The sequence below is a fragment of the Gavia stellata genome, chromosome 23 (assembly GCF_030936135.1).
Source record: "Gavia stellata isolate bGavSte3 chromosome 23, bGavSte3.hap2, whole genome shotgun sequence".
Taxonomy (NCBI): domain Eukaryota; kingdom Metazoa; phylum Chordata; class Aves; order Gaviiformes; family Gaviidae; genus Gavia; species Gavia stellata.
Genome location: NC_082616.1, coordinates 11,304,779 through 11,325,968, shown reverse-complemented (window position 1 = coordinate 11,325,968; position 21,190 = coordinate 11,304,779). Strand labels below are relative to the sequence as shown.

The following is a 21,190-nucleotide window of genomic DNA, read 5'->3' as shown; positions in this document are numbered from 1 at the left end:
GGAGCAGTTTCCCTTACCCACGCTGATTCTAAACCCTGTGCAGTATCTCCCTCCAGCACTATGCTAAAGGACAGACACGATGCACAGAAGCTGAGAACAGGATGGAAAGCACATGCATACCATTACCCTACCATTCCGGAATACAATATGCCAACTTTCCTCTACACTGAGAATACATTTCCAGTTAAACAAAATACAAACATGCATGCATGGTCACACAGACATATTAAAAGAGACAAATAACTGATATTTGATGGTAAAATAATTCTCAGCACTGTTTCCGCATGCTTAGTGTTTACCACAGTTCGTACAAAGAGCTAGAAGGCTTCTTCGCTTGACTGCTCTAAGAGCTCCCTCTGTTGTTACACAGAAAAACTACCAGAAAACATGTTCCATTATCCTTGCATCTTTTTCATCTTCAAGCGGCGAATTTTCAAACACTCCATCCGGTGAGGTAAGACACGATTTTCTGAGATAACTTTTCATGCTTATTTTCTGCACAAGCAACTGCTATCTTATTCCAGTCTTCCAAAGTACAGATGGTATCATTTAGAATAACCTGTTCCAATGCATCTAGGAAAAAACCAACCGCATTTACAGATCCTGCATTTGCCCTAATAAGCTTTGTACTACTCATTAAGTATACTGCACAAATCATTCACTGTTTTTTTAGATGGATTATAAATCCTAAGACTGAGTTAAAAAAAAAAAGAAAGGTGACCAAATTAAAGACCCATAAGAAAAACAGTGTTTATTTTAATTGAAAAAGCTTAACAGCCAAAATCCACAATTGCACTCAAAATCATTTCTGAAACCTGCAAGCAACAGAATGACAGGGGAGTTGCAGGCACTGAAGTTGAGGGCAGTTTATTGGAGCAAGACACAATAAGCACAATAGATGCAAATAATCCTCCCTGGATGCAGAAAACCTAACTTTCAGAAATATTATCTTTACATTTAAGCACTTTTCCTGGCTAAGTCCAGGCAGATAAGTAAGTACTAGTTTGTCTGCAGAGTAGTTTCAGAACCTGGCGCTGGCTGCCCGTGTGGTTTTTTGCCGCTGTCTGCCCTTGGCTTGAGTTCATGCTGCCTGAAGAGTTTCTGCTGCTGTGTCTGGCAGTGTAAAAAAAAAAGTCCCTCTGAAAAATTACAAACCTTACAACAAAGTTGGACTTTATTTTTCTGCATCCTAAGCAGTAAGTGCTGAAGTTGCAGGTAGCCCAAAAGCCAGCCTACAGAGGCTCTGCTAGAAGCAAGCAAAGTGCCTCCAGAGTTATTTCAGTGGCAGGGCTGCCCTGAGGGGTGCTCTGCACAATGGCACAGACCAAACCTGGGTGTGAGCGCAAGCAAGATGGACCCTCAAATTTGACAGAGTGACCCTCACCCCTGGGGGAGCTCTGGAAGATGCGAGAATGCACAGTTCAGCTCGCTGTGAAAGAAAAGCTTTTATTCAGATCACATTATAAACTAGGAGCACTGAACCCAAAGTAATTTATAGGCTGAAATGGGAGTTGAGTTGAAATCTCAAGTTTGAAAGTTTGTTATTAAAATTTTGCTGTGCTTACTTTTCTTGCTCATGTCCTCCAATAGCTCAAACCCATGCTTTTTGTGATCAGCGGAGAAAAAAGACAGGATTATAGCCTCCATAGATGAAAATGGTGGTTTTCTAATCCACTGTTGACTGAGACAGCAAATTAATGCAGTGCTAGGACGGTTTTCCAAGAGAAAGAAGTAATCATCTGAAAAAACAAATACCAAGATTATTATGTATTTGCATATGGTTACCTCTCTCTTTCCTCACCGTAAAAACCCATAATGATCTTGACCGATTTCCCTGAACACTGTGGAAAAGCTAGTGGTGACATTAAAATCTAACCTTCTTTTACTTGAAAAAATATATATAAGGAATATTTTTTCCTGTAATTATTTTAGAAATCTCATAGAATGAGAAAATCAACAAACCCCAGAAGAGATGACAACTTGAAAATCCTCCCCTAAAATTATCTGAAACACGGCCAGGAAATAAAACAAAAATGAAAAACTGTAACTTAACTGAGCAAAAACAGTCTAAGCAAGAACACATATAGAAGAAAAAAAGAACACTGCCAGAAGGCAGCTAAGTAGAAAGGAATCTAAGAAAGAACACAGGGCACCTTTCTTTGCTTTCGTCATTTGATTAATGAACTCACTATCCACCAGAGAGGGACAACCTTGGTTTTAGAACTGTAGGCTCTGAGAACCCCCACAGCCTCCTACTGAGGTCCTCCCCAAAATGATGTGGAGATTTTCTAGCAGGTGTACAAAAAGTGACTCCTTACTTCATCAGAGCATGGGTGTATTGATATTATGAAAAAATACATAGGGACATTAACAGAACTCTTGACGTCTCGGTAAACACAATGACAAAAGTTCGGATATTTGTATTCACTTCAAATGCTTTCTATACAAACGCGGTCCAAAACATCACCGTTAAACCTGAAATAAATACATTGTAGAACAATCACGAAAGACAATACAAGAGCCTTATTATTTACCTAAAGAAAAATGCTCCAGTTGCTGAATATAACCCATTGCTCCCAAAATTTGGCCCTGTTTACACAGGCACAGAGCAACTGTTTTGTGTGCGCCAGACTGACCATAGGCGACCTGAGCCAAAACCAGGCATTTTGACTCATTGCTTGGTTCCACTTTCCTGTAGTCATAAACAGTATCTCCTACTGCCTCAGAAAAGGTTAACCTGAAGAAGACAAGGTAATAAAACAAACCAGCATTACTAATGTGTTCCGTAACTTCGGAATATTTCAAAACAAGTTACAACAAGTGGATTGTGTAGATGGGCATATTTCTGCATGTGTAAGTATTAAGCTATAACCCTTTCAGCTCTTCTGCCCCTCTTGCAGCCTGAATTTTCTACCTTTGAGAAAGTAGCCTCTTCCTTCTTTTCTTCAATCTCCCAACTGCAGCAGAGAGGGCTCTAAGAGCACTGAAAGCAATAGGAAGCGATGGGACATTTCTTTCAGGGATTACCACAATTCCAGTCCCTGGCAGCTGGGAGGAATAACTGCAGGATTACAGTGTTCCTGGACGTGGGAGATTCAAGGCTGGTTTCAGGAATAAAGGAAATGCTTGTGCTGTTCCCAAGCTGTGATGTAGCAGAGCGGCCATTGCTGCACGTTCCACAGCACAGCCTGTGGAAGCAGGTTTACTCACTACTGGTGGTATTTGTAATTTTTACTGTCAGTCTCACAATAACCTCAGAGGAACACATCAAAAAAAAGTGAGTTTTTGAAGCCTAGTCGGATTTCCAGCGATTATTAGAAGAACAGAAAATGGCAACACCCTGAGCCATTTAGCTTGCTATCCAACTTCACATTTTCTTCAAAGTACAAAGCAGATTCAAAGAAAGAGTGGAGGAAATTTTGTCATATTAACAAAAACAAGCTATTTTGTAGTATGACTCTCAGAAGTAGCTCAGCTGGCTTTAACACCTTCCTAAGAAATTCTACCTAAGGAGACAGGAATGGGAAACAGACAAAATTTTGCCACACTTACAATGGCACAATAGTGTGGCAATTATTATACAATATAGTGCAGCAAAATAGTGTGGCAATCACAGGGATTTATACTGTCAAGTGTTACGTAACCTCTCTGCTACAGGTGTTGCTACCAGTTTTGCCTACAATCTAAGTGGTTTAGGATTTTTTTATTTATTTTTAGTACTTGCGAAAGACTGTTTTAAAATCAGTACAGAACTTTACAGTTTTAGACTAGGAGGTAAAGCTCCTATTTACCTATACAAAAAAGGCATCGTTATGTTTCAGTAACAGAGTATTTTTCAACAGGCTTCTCCAGCAAACAATTAAAAGCAATTTGCAGATCCCTCACTGCAAAGATCCGTAATACTTGAAACTAGAAACTACAGCTGCTTTTCACTCTTCCACCCTAGAGGAACTAAGCTGTTGTCTACTAACTTTGCATTTAGTAACATTTTATGATTCCCAAGGTGGTCATAAAGCATGGCTTGAGAAACACTGTTTCAGTGTGATGATGTAACTAGCGAGTTCTTACTACTATAAGAACAATGATGATTTCAGCATGTCAAAAGAGCAGGCTGTAACAATTTTTTTGCATTAGTAGGACAGATTACGGGTTAGGACTGAAACAAAGAAGTGGTGTTTTGATCCTGACACAAGGTGGTTTAGAACCCCAATGTAAAACTGAAATATGGGCTAGTGTTAAAGAACGTTGTTGCTCTTCTCAGGAGTCTTTCAGCAGAGAGGCAACCGTTATAGTCAATTTAACATCAAACTGTTCTAGTAGGATTTTCACCATTTCAAACAAATCTACATTGGATTAGGAAAACATCTCTCTGACAGCTTAATGTCTTCCCCACATCAAAAATGCAGAAACAGACACATTTCTAGAAATTCAAATATGATTGTATCCTATCCCCATAAATGGAAAAACAGAGGTCAAGCGCAGGTATAGAGTTTACAGTTTAACTGTGTTTTTAGTGTAACTGTGTTTGAAACTGTGAATCTAGTACTGACATCAACAATAAAATGAAAGAAATTAATATCCTAGTAATTGTGGTTTTTTAATCCACAGAAGGCTGTGAAAATCTTCTATCCGTATAGTTTTTTAGTACAGTGTATGACAAAAGAGTCTCAAACAAAACTGGAGTCTACAATGCTGTATGAAAAGCTGACAGCAACCAAAACAAAATGCATCCTTCAGAAGGAGCTGTTGATATTACTTGTTTGGTCTACACTCATACTGAATTTAGAATTTAACAGAAGAATAAAAAAAAGACATCCATTAATGTATTTTTGGTTGTGTTTTGCTTGAAAGGATTTACTTTGAAGAAAAGGCAAAGCCTCATGACTTGGGAAGTAACGGAGGATGGCATACCCCTCTGTGAATCTCAGTGCAGAAGAACCACATACCTTTGCTGTTTAACCCAACGCATTCCTAGATGTAATTGCTTTTCAGACAATGCTCATTTGATTGCTTCCAGGGTTATAGCTGAATTTGGAAGGCGTCCAGCTGCAGTACTTGAGTTTATCAGAGTGTCAAAATACTTCAGCAAAGGGAGATTTCTTCCTTTAAGGCAGCTAACAGCTAAAGGGATGAAAACAGAAGTCATTGGCTGAGCACCCAGAAAAGTACCTTTCACTATTTCAGACTTCTTAAGTTTTAGACTTTGTTTGCTGATACCCACCACATGCCTCTGACAAAATTCTTACTAAATCTTTTAGGAGGTTGAGTCATATCAGATGCTTTGTTAATTACTCCAAATGAAGGTTGCTCAAAACTGAAGGCAGAGGGTTCATGACCGTATTTTACCATTGACAGGTAATGGGTAAATCTCGGGGTGGGGTGGGGTCTTTAAAACATACAGATTTTCAACTGAGAATACAGAAAATAGAACATATGCTGCTAAGACTACAGATTTTGTAATTTTGTAATTCAGATCCTGAATACTAGCTTATCACAGTTTTCCTCTCAGTTATTGCCTTTAAATCTTGAACAAAAGCCAATAAAATATGCAGTGAAAAAACCCACGCTGATCTTGTAAAGTTCAGCAATGCCCCTATGGCTCCTTCTAAAGGAAGGACAAAATACTCCACTGCTTCAGTCTCTGACATCATCAGTATCACTGAATTTTGTGTTTCCAAATGCAAACAAAAACATTGTGAGGAAGATGAAATTATAAACTATAACACCTGTTAACGCTAATACATAGCACATGGGATATATGTCATGGGTCTTTTTAGTTATGTAGATTTTCTCCTGTTTTAGGAAGGACAGCTTTGTAATACCTTATAATTTCAAAACTGCAATGAAGTTGAGAAAAGTGGTTATCAAGCATGGACCCTACTGTAACTACTGGTAGTATGAATTCATCATAGTGGCTTCTATTTGACTGCAGTGTGCACAGGGGCATAAAAACCAGCTGAAAACAGACCAATCCTTGATTTCTGTAACACCACCAACAGCTCACAATCAATCTGCTTATACCCTTTTTCCCCAGAAGACAGAGAAGCAGCAAACCACTTTTTACTTATTAATTATTGTTCATTGCTCATTTAACTGAAAAACGTTTGTTACCTTGTTAAACGCATTACTGTATGTAACGTAACACTCCTCAGGTGGTCCTTGCTCAGCACAACCCACTTTAGCAGTTTCTGTCAATACGTATGTTTGTACGCTCTCCAGAAATCTCCCACCCTTCTCAAAAAGGGTGGGATGGAAGACAGAATGTTTCTCTGCTCCCATGCAATGGTTTGGCATAGCAACCTAGCACCTTTCTTACACAAAGTATAAACACCTTTCCTCCTTTGTTCAACAAGTGCCTCAGATCAAAACCTGGAAGTTGAAATTGTTAAAATAGCATCAGCTGATTCTCATGTATTCAAGCAAGTCTTCATTCTGCTTCAACCCTTCCCATATTCAATTCATAAGCATAAAACCACCTAATAAGTAATTTCCAAATTAACGCGACTCTCGGTGCTACTCTAGTCCTAACTTACTTACGGGTTTTCTAATTCTAAAAATGTTTGCCCTACAAACCCAGATAAATTCTTGGGGAACCTGCAGGTGGCAAGGCGGCTGTAGGATGTTTTTAAACTGCTTCCACAGGCCCGGACCGAGGGTAGGGCACCGATTTCTGGGATTTCATGCTGCAGCGCAGCCCTGTGGAAACACAGCTACCTGAAACAACCCGCGACCCCAAAACCAACAGGCACCGCCAGAATCGGCTACAGCGCACAAAAGTCTCCCCTGCAAAGACAAGCCCGCCCGGCAGCGTCCGCGCACACGCCCTCGGCCGTGAGGGAGGCTGAGGAGCGCCGCCTCCTCCCCTCACGGCCGCGCCGCCTCCTCCCCTCACGGCCGCGCCGCCTCCTCCCCTCACGGCCGCGCCGCCTCCTCCCCTCACGGCCGCGCCGCCTCCTCCCCTCACGGCCGCGCCGCCTCCTCCCCTCACGGCCGCGCCGCCTCCTCCCCTCACGGCCGCGCCGCCTCCTCCCCTCACGGCCGCGCCGCCTCCTCCCCTCACGGCCGCGCCGCCTCCTCCCCTCACGGCCGCGCCGCCTCCTCCCCTCACGGCCGCGCCGCCTCCTCCCCTCACGGCCGCCGGCGACCGTTGGCGCCTGCAGCTGCGCGAGGCGAGCCGCGGTGCACTGTGGGAGCTGCAGTTCCCCCTCCCCGCCGCGCCCGGTCCCGCCTACGACTCCCATGGCGCCCCTCGGGCGGGACTACAGCTCCCGGCAGGCCTCAGCGCGGCTGGCGGCGGCGGGGCGCGCCGGGAGCCGTAGTCCCGCCGCGCCGCCCGCCCCTCCTCCGGCGCGGGTGGAAACCCCGTGCGGGCCGGCGCGGCGCTCTTTCGGGGAGCCGCCATTCCGCGAGCAGGTCGCGGGTGAGTCCTCGCTCCGCGGCCGCACGCGTGGCCGCGTCCCGTCCCCCGCCCCGCCGCCCCTCACCGCCTCTCCCCCGCAGGTGCCGGCCTCGCCATGCAGATCTTCGTGAAGACCCTCACGGGGAAAACCATCACCCTCGAGGTGAGCCGCCGCGGCCCCCTCATCGCGCTGCCCCGGCGGGCGAGGGCAGGCGGGAGCGGTGCCCGGGGAGGGTTTGCCCTGCGGAGGCGCGACCCCCGGCCCGGGGCGGCGCAGGCCGGCAAAGGCCTCGCCGCATCCCGGCCCCGTGCGGCGGCAGGGCCGCGCCCGCCCTCCTCGGGCTTTCCGTGCCGCCCCGTGTCCGGCGGCCCGGGCCGGCCGAAGGGGAGCCGCGGCCCGGCCGGTGCCTTCCGCTGCACCGAAACGCCGGCCCTGCCGCCGCCCGGGGCGTTTGCGTGCCCGGAGCTAGCGGCCCCATGGGGGGCCCGAAACGGCCGTGACAGCATAGGGGATGCGTCTGAAGCCCCTCATGGTTCTGTTGCTTTTCTGGGCTAATTAAAAGGCAGAGGGCGTTTTCATTCCGTTGCTTTGTTTTGTAATAGGTTGAGCCTTCTGATACGATAGAAAATGTAAAAGCTAAGATCCAGGATAAGGAGGGTAAGTTCAAGATGCACTTACTACCCTCTTCCCTGTTGGACTGATTTGTATCTTATGCACATGCGATTGTCTGCAGCAACCTACTATTTTATTACGGAATGTCATAATTCACATTCCTCATTTCATCTTGATTTATGTCACCATTAGGCATTCCTCCTGATCAGCAGCGACTGATTTTTGCTGGTAAGCAGCTAGAAGATGGACGCACGCTGTCTGACTACAATATTCAAAAAGTGAGTAGGAAAGGCTGAACAGAGTGTTGTAGTACCAACTAGCTGGCACTGTCGGAACAGACTGACAGTTGCTGCTGAGCCTAAGGCTTCAGATGGATTCAACCGAACCAGTTGATTTGGGGTTGGGTAGCACTTCTGACTGGGGCCATACTGATGCTAGGACTAGAACTGGCAGTTGCTGCAGCCCAGTCTCTAGTTTCAGGCCAGAAGAAAACATTTCTAACAGGTTCCGCTTCCAGTGCTTCCCTTCTCTCAGCCCTGGCCCTGGGCACGCTCTGGTGAGCTGCTTTAGGGGGCTAACGTGAAAAATCCGGATCGCTTCTGCCAGATTAACCTGACAGTCAGGCCAGTGAGTGCCACTAGAAAGGAAGAGCAACAAATAGCTGTCAGTTTGGCTTAGTTAACATCATAAAAGTATTCTGCAGTTGCAGTTAGAACTGAGGACAGTAATTGAACCTTTTGGGGTTTGGGATGCAGCAGCCCACTGTTCTCTGGAGCCTGTTCATTTGCAGATTTAATAGCAAATAATCCTTTTAGAGCTCTCCTAATTGCCTGGTGCTTGAGAGATCTACTTGAGAGAAAAGAAAAAGCCTGCTTAAATGCTACTCTTGTTTTGAGAAAGCATTTTGACCTTATTTCATGTGCTTTACAAATAGGAATCAACTCTTCATCTTGTGCTGAGACTTCGTGGTGGTGCCAAGAAAAGAAAGAAGAAGTCTTACACTACTCCCAAGAAGAACAAGCATAAGAGAAAGAAGGTTAAGCTTGCAGTGCTTAAGTACTACAAGGTATGTAGAACTAACTCTAGAAGCTTGATGAAAACTTAGCTCTCACCATGAAGGATGAAGCCTGTAGCTAATCTGGGTGTAGCCTGGTGTATTTAAAGTCCTTCAATTTGCAAATATCCCCCATTAAATAGAAGTGAAACTGACTGTTGCAATTGGGCACTTCTGAACTTTGCTTTGAGAAACCTGATGTAGTAACTATCACGAAAGCTACTTTGCCAAAGAAAAATACTCAAAATTATCATCGGTGCTAAAAGGTGGCAAGTATATGTGAGATGTTGCCTCTTTGCCCTTCCCAGGTGGATGAGAACGGCAAGATCAGCCGTCTGCGCCGGGAGTGCCCCTCTGAGGAGTGCGGAGCTGGAGTTTTCATGGCTAGTCACTTCGACAGACACTACTGTGGCAAGTGCTGTCTGACATACTGCTTCAATAAACCTGAGGACAAGTAAATGTACTAGACAATAAAAATCTGAAGTTCTGTACGGTTTAAGGATTTATTTCTGCTTCCGGTGGCACTGTATTTTCCCTCTGCTGATAATCGAGAAATCTGTGGGATTTGGGATGCTGGCTGCCAACTAGGATGAAATACTTTGGCTTTAGAACTGAAGCAGCAACTTCTTTTAAAGAGTGGCTTTGGTTAGTCAAGTCTCCTTCAAAGGAGATAATGGGTACAATGGCAGAGAAAAAAACCACCCAACACTCCAGCTCACCCCTTAGAAGTGGTCTCTTTAAACATGAGAGGCATAGACAGTACAGTAGTTCTAATCCAGAAAAAAGGAGATCAGGAGGTCCAAAGTCATGTCTACAAAAGGGTAGTACAGTCCTGCAAACAAAATGCAGACTACACACTGAAAAATGGTATAGCAGCACTGAGGGGCAGAAAGAAGATGGCTCAGCTAATTTTGGAACCAATAGATAGTCATCAGAAATCTTTATACTGTGATGGTTTTACACATTTAAACTGCTTGCACTGAATTGGTGTCGTTTATCCCATGTTCCAATGAGGTAAGCTGGTTGCTTGACAAGATGTAAAGGCAGAACATGTGTCTTATAAACAGCAGATACAAAGAAGCTCATGTGCATCTCTGAAAGTTCATCTTATGTTAAGAGTTGAAGGCCAGCCAGGAACAATACATGTCCTTTAGTGTTAATGTATTCAAATTTATTTTAAAATCCTGGATCCCAGGAAGTTGTCCGTTGAACTTCTTTTTCTTCATAGCAGATAATTTCATCTCCAATACTGAATTCTATATACTTGTCCAAACTTAAGCCACAATCCATACCTGTTTTTATTACCTGGACATCATCTTTATGATGCTTCAGTGATGATAAAGATCCTACAAAGAGAAAGTGCATCAAAGAAAGAGAACCCACTAACATCAGAGCACAGAAGCATTTCGATTTGCCCTTCCTACAGAATTAATGTGTCACCTTGTAGCTACAAAATGAAAGCAAGGAAACAGGGATGGTGAGCACTTGCAGCTAATGAAAATCAGACATGAGCCATTTTCAGCACGTTAATCCTGTGATGCTACTGCTTTCCTGCCAGAGTTGGTGGTTAGAAAAAGGTCTGGGTAACAGTACAGTGGCATTTTGCAGCTTTTCTCTAGTGGGAGCAACTCTATCCTAAATAGCATATAGGATTGCCCTACAATCAGGTGCGTACGTTTTGCACTAACTCCACGCAGAACTAGCAGTGTCTAATACTGAATGCAAATACATGTTTTGTGGCAGTTACACTTACCCTTCCAAATAACATCCCTGTTACGGATTAACTTAAATTTCATTTTTCTGTCTAGCAGCCCCTTCTGTACTCTGCATCCGGCTACTGGAATTTTGTTTTTTCCTACTGTTACAGAGAAAATGTTGAGAACAGAAGCTTCCCCTAAAAGGAAAAAGTAAAGTTGTATGAAGTACATGAGAAAAACAAACTGGCAATATATAGAAGCAAGCTATGCTCTTCCCCTTACCAAGCTTTCTAACAAAAGAGAAAAACACCTACAGAAGAATATCAAATACTTGATACAATAGGAACACTTCATTGGAGAATAAACTTTAGGCCACATCATGAAGCAAAAATTTAACAGTCAATGAAAACTCACCTATTGTATTTTCCACCACAGATGAGGGTAGTCTGCTATTTAGCTCATCTTTCAAGTCTTCAATAAGTTTGTAGATGACAGTGTGAAGTTTAATTTTTATTCCCTTTTTAGCAGCCAGCTGTTTAATACTTTCATTGGCTTTCACACTGAATCCAAATACAACACCTGGTAAATAAAACAATCAGCAACGGATGACTACAAGAGATCACTCTTTAAACAGTAAGTGAAAGCGTCTGCTGTGTCTATTCTGTAATGCTGAACTTGCAGCACAGGATAGAATTAGCGCTCAGCAAAACAAGAAAGAGCATTTTACCACTGCTTCCCTTTTAAGGAGGGACCATTTACTTCTCCCGCCATTGCACAGGCTGCTACTAACCTTGTATCAAAACAAATGGCTGAAAAAAGCCCTCATGGAAAGTTCCCCAATGACAGAACTGGAGGTATCCAAGCAGAAACTAACGCTTGCACACAGCTCACCAGAGCTCATGTAAAGGACAAGGACCCCCCATTTTGGGGCTGGAAAAACGGTTTCATTGTCCAAATTAAGCCGGAAGTGAACTAAATCATTCTCGTCCACCTGTGGACTATGGCAAGTCCAATGACCCCACAACTTCTACAGCAGGTGAGAATTACAGGGTACGAACAGGAACAACTACTGAGTCTTTCCAATTACCTCCCTGAGCAAAAGGAAATTCGTTTGTAACCAACTTTTCTAGCTTTGCCCTGTTTGAGCATCATAAAGCAACCTTGAAGAGACAGTTTAATCTTAACAATTCAACTACAGGCACCAGCTTGTCAGAGTCCTTTTATTTTCATGGCGTTTCTAGTCTTCCCTGCCCGCACTCCTGTTTGACGTTAAAGGAAACATTTTTAAGATGCGTGTAAGTTTACCTTATTGATGCTGCTAATTACTATTGAGAAAACAAAACCAGAATGAGACCTACCCATTTCAATAAGGAGTTTGCACTAACTGTAAACAGATTTTTAAACACACACTCACCGTTAAATGCTTCAGCAAGACTTATATCAGTTTCACTGATATCTCCCATTCCAAAATGAATGATATCCAATTTACATTCACCGTCAGCATCATAGCTGTCCAGAATGTTCAGAATAGCTTCAACAGATCCATCCACATCACCTGCACACATAAATGGAAGTACTGCTGACTTTGTACACATCAAAGAAACACTGAAGTAGAACTAAGGGAATGACAATTCCTCGCTATGCAACATAAAGTCTTTTGACATCTATCCTTACTATATTTTCAGTAGTTTGTTAAAATACATCTAACAAGTCTATTAATTCCAAAAATGAACTGAATAAATACAATAGGACCAGAGGCTCCACATCTGCTGTCATTTTCAGGTCAAGTTTGCATAGTTTTTCAGCTACTACCCATTACTGCTTGAGTATCACTAAATGGGAGGTCAAACCAAGTTCCTCCTGTCCCACTTTAACTAATATACAATTGTTCTTGTCCTCCATTTTGCTGATGCAGTACTGCTGCTCAAAGAGCTTGTATTTTTTTTTATACATATATATATTTAATTTACATATATACGTATAGGCACTTGTATGGGTTTTACTCGGGAGTTCCTGGGTAAGGGGACTACGCTCATAAACTTTTCCGTTGCTCTGGCCCTGCTGGAAGCGCATCCTTCTGACTACAGGATGTTTTCTGCTGCCCCTCCCCTTACTGAGAGAAGTTCAATTATCTGTTCAGTTTTAAACTGATCAAACTTCTGGTAATAGAAATTTTGTTAATAGTTTAGAGCTATGCTTCAGACTGAGCATGTGAGAAGCACAAAAACAATGGAGCAGCAAACAGAACAGGACAGCACCTTTAACAATTACCGACAGCACATTTTTGTCCATCTCTGTTCTCTCTTTAGGCTTTGAAAACATCAGATGCTTATTGGCCTTGTACAGCTCTGCTTTCCTCTGCCTCCAGGTCAGATGGGCTAGCTTCTGTTGCTTCTTCTCATACTCCATCCTGTGTTCCTTTTGCTTTGTTTCAATGACTTCCATATCCCTTTTCATCCTCTCCTGTTGTTCAACATAGGTTCTCCAAGCCACAACTTCATGTGCCCTTTGCTGGGCAGGAAGAGACAGAAACATTACCTTTCATAGCACTGCATCAGAAAACTCCACATTAATGCAGTTTCACCCTTTTGCACGTTCTCTACAGGCTCACTCATTTTCTTTCATGTTTAACAATAGATTTTGCTGCAAGGATGGCAAAGAATGAGCACAATGGCTTCCTCCCTAGGCTACAACAACATGACTCAAGGCCTATTTTTACGGTATCTCTGCATTGCAGAAGAGAATTGTTGTTCATTCTTTCATGTGGTATTTGTCCAGCCCTCACGACACCTATTTCAAGCTATATTTTATGCATGTTCTTTTGCCAGAAACTAGTTCTCTCATTCTAAAATTAAAACACTGATATCATTAAGAACTGGACTGTTATCCAGGTAAGGTGATAGTGTAAATCATATAAAAAAAGTCTTCTGTGCCTTTAGAAAGGGAACATTTAGAATATATCCCAGATAACCCCAGCAGAAGCCATTCGGGACTGCAGTCACTGCACACAAAGCATGGAGGAAGGCAGGATGACCGTGAGAAGCAAATGCATGAACCGAAGGTGACTCATCTTGAATTGGAGAGGCAGCCTGCTTTCTTCACGTGACTGTAAAACAGGTTAATCTGGATGCATGGAGATGAGGAGAGGACAGTCCAGCAGGGGAGAGGTGGGGGCAGTGGAAAAGAATGAGGCAACATGCAAATTCTCATTCCTCTTACAGAACACCTAGCTCCGGTCTCTTTAATACCCATGCTTGGCCTTCATCCTTCATCAGATTATCTGGGTTATTTAGAATGAAAGCCATCGCTTATTTTTTACACAGCTCCTTCCCATCCACCTTACTGCAGTATGAGTTTTCCATTAAATGGTTCTTTCTGTACCTCAGATTCTACTTCAAGGATTTCATCTCCCGCTGAAGGGACTTCCTTCCAGCCCATGATTTCCACTGGGATGCCTGGAGAGGCTGCATCTACAGCTTTGCCATTCTCATCAAACATGAAACGCACTTTTGCCCAGGTCTTCCCTGCAACCAGAACACAGCCTTTTCTCAGAGTTCCTCTTTGGATGATGGCTGTAGTAACTGGACTAGCGAAGAGCAGAGGAGAAAAACAACAGACAAAAATCAAAGTGACTCTTCTCCCTATTTTCACCATTAGCATAGTTAAGGTAAGCAAACACAAAACAGAACATAGTTGTGATCGACCACAGGCAGAATATCCCTGTGACACATTTTATTAGAGCACTAATAAAATTGTAAAGTGACTGGCAAAAAGCACAAAACCTGTCCTGTACTCTTTTCATTTCTGCAGATCAATACAAAATACGGCATTTGTGAAATAAGCAGATTGATTTTAAACATTAAGTGACCCCCCACCAAAAAAAAAAAAAAAACAACACTCAAAACCCAACAACTTTCAAGAATTCCGCTCATTTTTAAAGAGGATAGAACACACCTTGTTCACAGAGAACCTGCAAAAGCACTAAGATATTTAAGAGTAAAATGTCATGTCACACACAATTCGCCAAAATTGTCTATGTATTATGACTATTGACTTCATAATTCCTACTTTTTAATGACATTTAAAAAAATTTATCTGTTCTAGCATTTTAAGCTACCTCCCCTGCTTACAGGATTTCATTTCAGTCATATGATGAATTTTGCCCTACCAGTTTATAACTTTATTTTTCTGGCTCTTATGCTGTAGAGTAAGTTTCAATGCCTTAGTTACAAACACTGCAAAGAAACCGTTACACTTTTATTTAACAACAACAACAAAAAGTTCAGTGTTAAATATTGAGGTACAAACCACCTGAACAGTATCTCTGCATTGTTACAAACTGCTTCATTGAAGTTGTAAAGGCGGCAGATTACTTACCCTTTCCCTTTGTCTTTGCGAGACTCAATTACAGTCCCCTCTACCAGACCTGTGGAATCCGCCTTCAGTTCTAACATCTCTGCCAAAGCAACAGTTGCTTCTGCTAAAACCATGAGGTTCTCACCCTGTACAAAACCATACACAAAATACATAGAATAAAGGAAGTGCCCAATTAAAAGTAAGATCAGAATTTGAAATCTTAGTGACAAAATCCCCCATTTAATTCACAACTTCTAACAATGCAATACAGTCCAACAGCACAGATCCCTTTGCCTTCAAGGCAGGACGGCACTAAAGTAATGAACTATTAAGACTGCTACACGGCTGGTCCAGAATGCATGAAACATTAGGAAGGACAGTTTCCTTGCTTCTCTGTCAATAGCATCTGGGCTAAGGATGCAGAAAAAGACCTTGCAATAGTCTGCTACAAGTATATTAGGAATGCAAATTAAAAAAACCCAAACAAACAAAACACCTAAACAGACAAATTGAAACTTGATGACATCTACCACCCAGTCAAGACTCCAGGACATCAAAGAGACAAAACTGTTGGTCTGTTTTCTTTTTTTTTTTCCTCCTTTGTTCTAATTACATTTTATTTTTGAGAACAGATACAACAAGCTAGCTGTTAGTCAGCAGATCCAGACCTACAGAAATTAGGTCAACAACACGTGCTACAGAGATGAATGGAGAAGCCATTTTTATGTATGCCTATTTTTAAGTGTAAGGGCATGACTTCAAAAGGTCTTGAACTTGCTTGAAATTTTAGAAAATGACTTGGGATGCATTTAGAAAGACAGCAAGAAGCCTAAGGCCCTGCTGCATCAGTTTGGACAAAGCTGCTTTGGCCACCACAAAACTAAAAGTAAGTACTAAAGTTCAGATTTTAGTGCAGTTTTTATCCTTGCAAACAACTGATATCTAAGATGGTAAATCTGGTAAGACCACTAAAAAAACATGTTCCTGTGATTAGGCAAGTGTTATGAAAATATTTCTTTACCCTTGTTGGAATTTCTCCCTTCATGCATAGCATTATCACCAACCTTGATTTTTGCACGCATTTCATATAATGAGCAAATATATGAGGAAACAGCAATTAGGATTAACCTGGAAAATATCCACTGGGTTTCCAGAAGAAAAATGAGGTATTATTGCTTACTGAAGGTCTGAGCCTCAAACTACAATAGGAGTATGTTTCAAACAATTCTGCTGAGAGCCAGCAGCATTTAGCTCGCGGTAAGGTGTCAAATACCAGGAAGATAAGCATTTTATTTTCCAGCTGCCAAATAGAAATGCAGCTGTATGAACATATCAGATGCCCATGAACACCATCATTTTTTCCACCAAAACTTTACCTTGAGTGCAGAAATATTTACAGCTTGAACATCACCTCCAAACTCTTCACAGACCACATCATGAGCCAGCAATTCCTTCTTTACTCTTTCAGGATCAGCTTCAGGTTTGTCACATTTATTAATGGCAAGGATTAGAGGAACTAAAAAGAGAACAAACGAACTCATTACCAGCCTAACCAAAACTTGCTGCTACTAGCACAATCGCAATAAAAGGTTAGAGTGGCTTATGACCACTTAGAACAAATCATCGCACTCGGTGCCTATTCCCTCAGCAGCCATTGAGATCTGAGCTACCATGAGTAAAGCTGGAGGAGTTAACTTAGTAGGGAAGGGGAAAAAAAAAACCCCAACAATAAACACCTCCCACACACACCCTATGAATGCTATTCTTGCAAACCTGCTAGTCCTGCAAAAATATCAGTATTTTATGTATTTTTATGTCTTACTGCAACATTCAGTATGTTTTCAAACATGTTCGCAGCGGAAAAGGAACGGGACTACAACAGTTACTTCCCAAGTTCTGTTGATTCCAATTCAAGGCGTTTCTTTTGAGAGGTGACTAAATGTTTGCAAAGTGCTCATTATTTGAGCTGCACAGTAATGCACATCTTGCATATTAACTTTGTGTACTGGGATTGCCACTCACTTAAAAAATGTAATATTAACAAGTTAAACACCATACCTCCTGCATTTTTAGCATGTTGAATGGATTCTATAGTTTGTTGCATCACTCCATCTTCTGCCGCTACAACCAGTATGACGATGTCAGTGACATGGGTACCTCTTGCTCGCATGGCTGAAAAAGCTGCATGTCCAGGAGTATCAAGAAAAGTTATCTTTTCCCCAGAAGGCAAATGCACTGTGAACAAATGTATATGGTACATTTTAAAATCAGCGTTTCACATAGCTTTATTTGACCCATTGTAAATCAAGCATCACTCCTTTGAGAACTTTTTAGTGATAATGACATATTTTTAGGCAGACAGGTAACTGTTGGCACGGAAGTCAAAGGTGCTTTTAATTCCTCAGGAAAGAAAAAGTGTCCTCTGATCTTGCATAATCCAAAACAGTCTAAATATAATTTCAGCTGCGCAGACAATCCACTTCAAAGTTCCATCCACATATTTATGACAGCTGTGATACTGTCTTACATACAAACTGTTTATGTCGCAATGTTTTTCCCCAATAAACTGGCAGCAAGTCAGCTCATCATGTAAGACGGAGAGTAAACTGTTTAATACACATGCACATACACTTGAATCATACCAAGGAAAGCACCAATGTGTTGCGTAATGCCTCCTGCTTCCATTGACGCCACCTGAGTTTTTCGTAGACTGTCAAGTAAGGTTGTTTTCCCATGATCAACGTGGCCCAAGATAGTAACAACCGGGGGCCGTGGGGTCAGTACTGCTGGGTCTGCAGGAGGCCTACAATTCAAACAAAAACATGTTTTGTAAATACCAAAAAAGTTCACTGAGTGACATGCATGCCCGCTATGGCTAACAAAGAGCCGTTTACCAGGACTCGGTGATGAACAGGTGAGCCTATCTTCTCCCCACTGTAATGGCAAATCCTAGCTACACCACACAGTTAGCCCTCTTAGTACTCTTACTGCTGCATCAATTAATACAGCAATTCAGTATATCAAAGAAGAATTGGCTTTTCTTCAGAAAACGGCGAAGAAAAAAGCTCACCTAAACCAAATCAAATCTGAGTATCAGTTTTATAGCCAAAGAAATCAAAATAGTAAACTATACCTTTTAAATATTATCAGATTGTGACTATACCAGGTATTATCAACATACCATCAGAACAAAGAAAATAGAGTATATGAAACACACTTGCAGAAACAAATAGGATAAAAAGAGCCAAAAAGACCAGTTCACAACTTACCTTTTCACAGCATCTGTGTTTTCTCTTTCTTTTTCCTCTTTCAGTTTTGCTGATTTATACTTCATTCCTGATTTTTTAACAATTAGCTTGATATGGTCTTCATTTAAGATGGAATCTGGTTCTAGTGAATCAAGGTCAACGTCTGTGTATAGCAGCGCTTCATAAATATGATCTGTAGAGAAGATAAAGACATTTAACAATTACATTCACAAAAACATGTGGGACAAAAAAAAAAACCCACTTCACACAGTTTAAGACTTTTTCAATAGTAGTTTATATTGTGCTAGTAAGTTTCATTCACCAAGCATTTTTCCTTTAGTTAGCTTTATCTAAAAGTTCCTGTTACACTACATACGTGCAGAGAAGAACTTGATTCAGAAAGGTTTACTGAAAATGACTGCCTCATTAGATGCTACAATCTTATTTTTCACTCAGATTTTCATAGCCTACTTTCCCATTAAGCCCTAAGAACAAAACAAATGAAAATCATCTAAACCAAATAGCTAAAAAGTGATTCAAGGAGGAAAGAAATTTGATAGACCTATTGATATGCACTTTTTTTGGTAGTGGAAATACAAAACATACTGCAGCAGTCAGAAATTGCTATACATCGACCTAAGTACCATCACAAATCTCTCTCAGAAATGTACAGCAAGACATGACAGGCTTTTCTGCTTCTCTCCTCACTGCCGAGAGAGAAGCTTGCCAGAAAAAGCACCCAGCTGGATAAAAACAAATTCGAGACTGGTATTATACAGGTATGGAATTTTTTCAAATGTCAATAGTCAAAACATGCTAATAATCCCCCTAAAACATCATTGAAAACCGGTCAAGTTGAGCCACTATGCAACCAGGAATGGTTCATGGGATTCAGAGAACTGCTTCTGTAACCCAGTTGTTAGGGCAGTCACCTAAAGAGGGGAGTGTTTCCAGACAAGTTCTGCCCACTCCCAGTTAATCAAACAACTGTTTTAATGAAATACATATTGCTCCTGAATCAAAGATTCCTGCTCCCAGGTGAACATCTAAGGGTTGGATTACAGGCTGAAGCTCTTTTGCGCCTTCTCTCTTTAGCCACGAGTTCTTTACTCATGGGGGTCCAGCTTCGACAAACCCGGGTGCAGTTTTTCCTTCCAGAATAATTTAGCACTCGGGGAACACAGTCAAAGAGCAGCCTGTGGATCTGAAGCCTTTCTGCTGGAGACGGAAGAGTCTTGTGGCTTCTTCACATTAAAGTGCCTTGCTTGGTAATTCAGATGGCCCAACTTTTTTTCTCTTTAGTCTGCCATTGTGTCTACCAACATTTTCTTTGGTATGGGTACAATCTACCTTGCTAAGGGAGAGATTAGCAACCACTAAGTAATGCCATCATAGACATCTTTGCCTTTACCACTCATGGTAGCGGCATGACAGAATTTACCTGTTGCGTTTCATACAGTCTCAAACAACAGAGCAGGCTCTCACCTATGTCTTTACCCATAGCTCGTGCAAGTTCCTCAATAGTCATCTTCGGCCTTATCTCCACTTCACCTTTTGTCAGCGGTATCTTCTTTTTCTTCTTTTTTGTCTCCTACATGGAATTAGACACATATATAGGAACACATAGCTGGCATAAACTAATAAATAATAAAAACAACATTAAAAAGACAATGGTCTCAAGCCATATGATGTAAATGCATCTTTTTGACTACAATACTAATGAATTACAATAAATGAATGACTTAACACATTATACTTAATATTCAAAATGTAAAGCATACTACACTTAATCTTTTTTCATTTTTAATTGTTCAAAACAAGGAAAAAAAAAATCAACAAAGTAAGTTTCATTTTTGTTTGTAATCATTTCCTCCTGCCTCTGCAAGATTCATGATGCTGCTGGTATAAGCACTTTAAGTCAATATTTGAAAGAAAGTCACAATACAGTCATACATTAAGTACATTTTGTCTTATAAACTTATAACAACTTCTCTATATTCATTAATATAGCTCCTTTTTTTTGTAATCAAAATGCTCAAACTGAGCTCTTGTACTTTGAAATTTCACACAGAACCAGAGATTATTGGATTTTGTTAATTACCTCCTTTGTAGCTAGATGCCTGTGTTGCGACAAGGCAATACTGATTGATTTGTCTTTTTGCCAGAACTGTGGGTACAGAAGAACGGACCACACGGGATGTGCAGATGACTGCACAGGCTTCCATTGTGCTCTGTTAACTTCTCTGTAGGAGAGAGTATGCAGCTGCTGGCAAGCACCACGTAACTGGACCAGACTTTCAAACTTCAGTATCAACCCTCGATTCATTTCCTCACTGAAAACACAAAGGACACATTGAAATCAGTCTCAAAGCTGAAAGACACTCTTTCCTATGACAGTATGGACAGGAACACAAGGCACAAATGTTATGTTTCAAAACAGGCTTTTTAATGCTGAGAAAGTTGAACTACTTAGTAACTGTTCCAGTTTCTCAGTTTCCTTAAGCACTTCACCTTTCTCCAGTATCCCATTGTAGACACACAGATCTACTAATATCGCCACAGCTTACAAATCTTTCGCCTATCTCCACTGATTTTTAATATAAACTTCTGAAGTCCCCATTTCACGTTCTCTGACGCTACCTAGAAAAAAAGGGACGTTTGCACTCCTCATGCTATACTGAGAGTTACCCAGGTGCAACCTACCTCTCTAAGCCAGTAAAACACATTTGCAAAATGCTGCTTACATGAGCGTATAACACCACTACAAGACTGTAGCACTGCAGTAATACCAGTGTTGTCACATGGACAGAGACGTCCTTTGAG

The 21,190-nt window shown here is 41.7% G+C and overlaps 3 protein-coding genes across 3 annotated transcripts; 1 reads left to right on the top strand and 2 right to left on the bottom strand.

The window, feature by feature from the left end:
- Window positions 1–433: 433 nt before the first annotated feature.
- Window positions 434–5,075, bottom strand: CLHC1 (clathrin heavy chain linker domain containing 1). The gene is made up of 4 exons (XM_059828449.1): window positions 4,947–5,075; window positions 2,535–2,737; window positions 1,566–1,739; window positions 434–573 (listed from the first exon to the last, which is right to left on the bottom strand). Exons 1-4 carry the CDS (start codon window positions 4,967–4,969, stop codon window positions 434–436), a joined length of 540 nt encoding a protein of 179 aa, XP_059684432.1. The 5' UTR covers window positions 4,970–5,075.
- Window positions 5,076–7,383: 2,308 nt separating this feature from the next.
- Window positions 7,384–9,557, top strand: RPS27A (ribosomal protein S27a). Its single transcript, XM_059828476.1, has 6 exons — window positions 7,384–7,420; window positions 7,501–7,562; window positions 8,003–8,057; window positions 8,205–8,290; window positions 8,947–9,078; window positions 9,375–9,557. Exons 2-6 carry the CDS (start codon window positions 7,515–7,517, stop codon window positions 9,522–9,524), a joined length of 471 nt encoding a protein of 156 aa, XP_059684459.1. The 5' UTR covers window positions 7,384–7,420; window positions 7,501–7,514; the 3' UTR covers window positions 9,525–9,557.
- Window positions 9,558–10,011: 454 nt separating this feature from the next.
- On the bottom strand, window positions 10,012–20,693 carry MTIF2 (mitochondrial translational initiation factor 2). The gene is made up of 13 exons (XM_009816255.2): window positions 20,469–20,693; window positions 19,853–19,958; window positions 18,389–18,560; window positions 17,762–17,922; window positions 17,178–17,354; window positions 16,496–16,635; window positions 15,141–15,265; window positions 14,145–14,349; window positions 13,022–13,274; window positions 12,178–12,318; window positions 11,178–11,342; window positions 10,820–10,960; window positions 10,012–10,412 (listed from the first exon to the last, which is right to left on the bottom strand). Exons 1-13 carry the CDS (start codon window positions 20,691–20,693, stop codon window positions 10,243–10,245), a joined length of 2,181 nt encoding a protein of 726 aa, XP_009814557.1. The 3' UTR covers window positions 10,012–10,242.
- Between the last annotated feature and the right edge of the window lie 497 nt (window positions 20,694–21,190).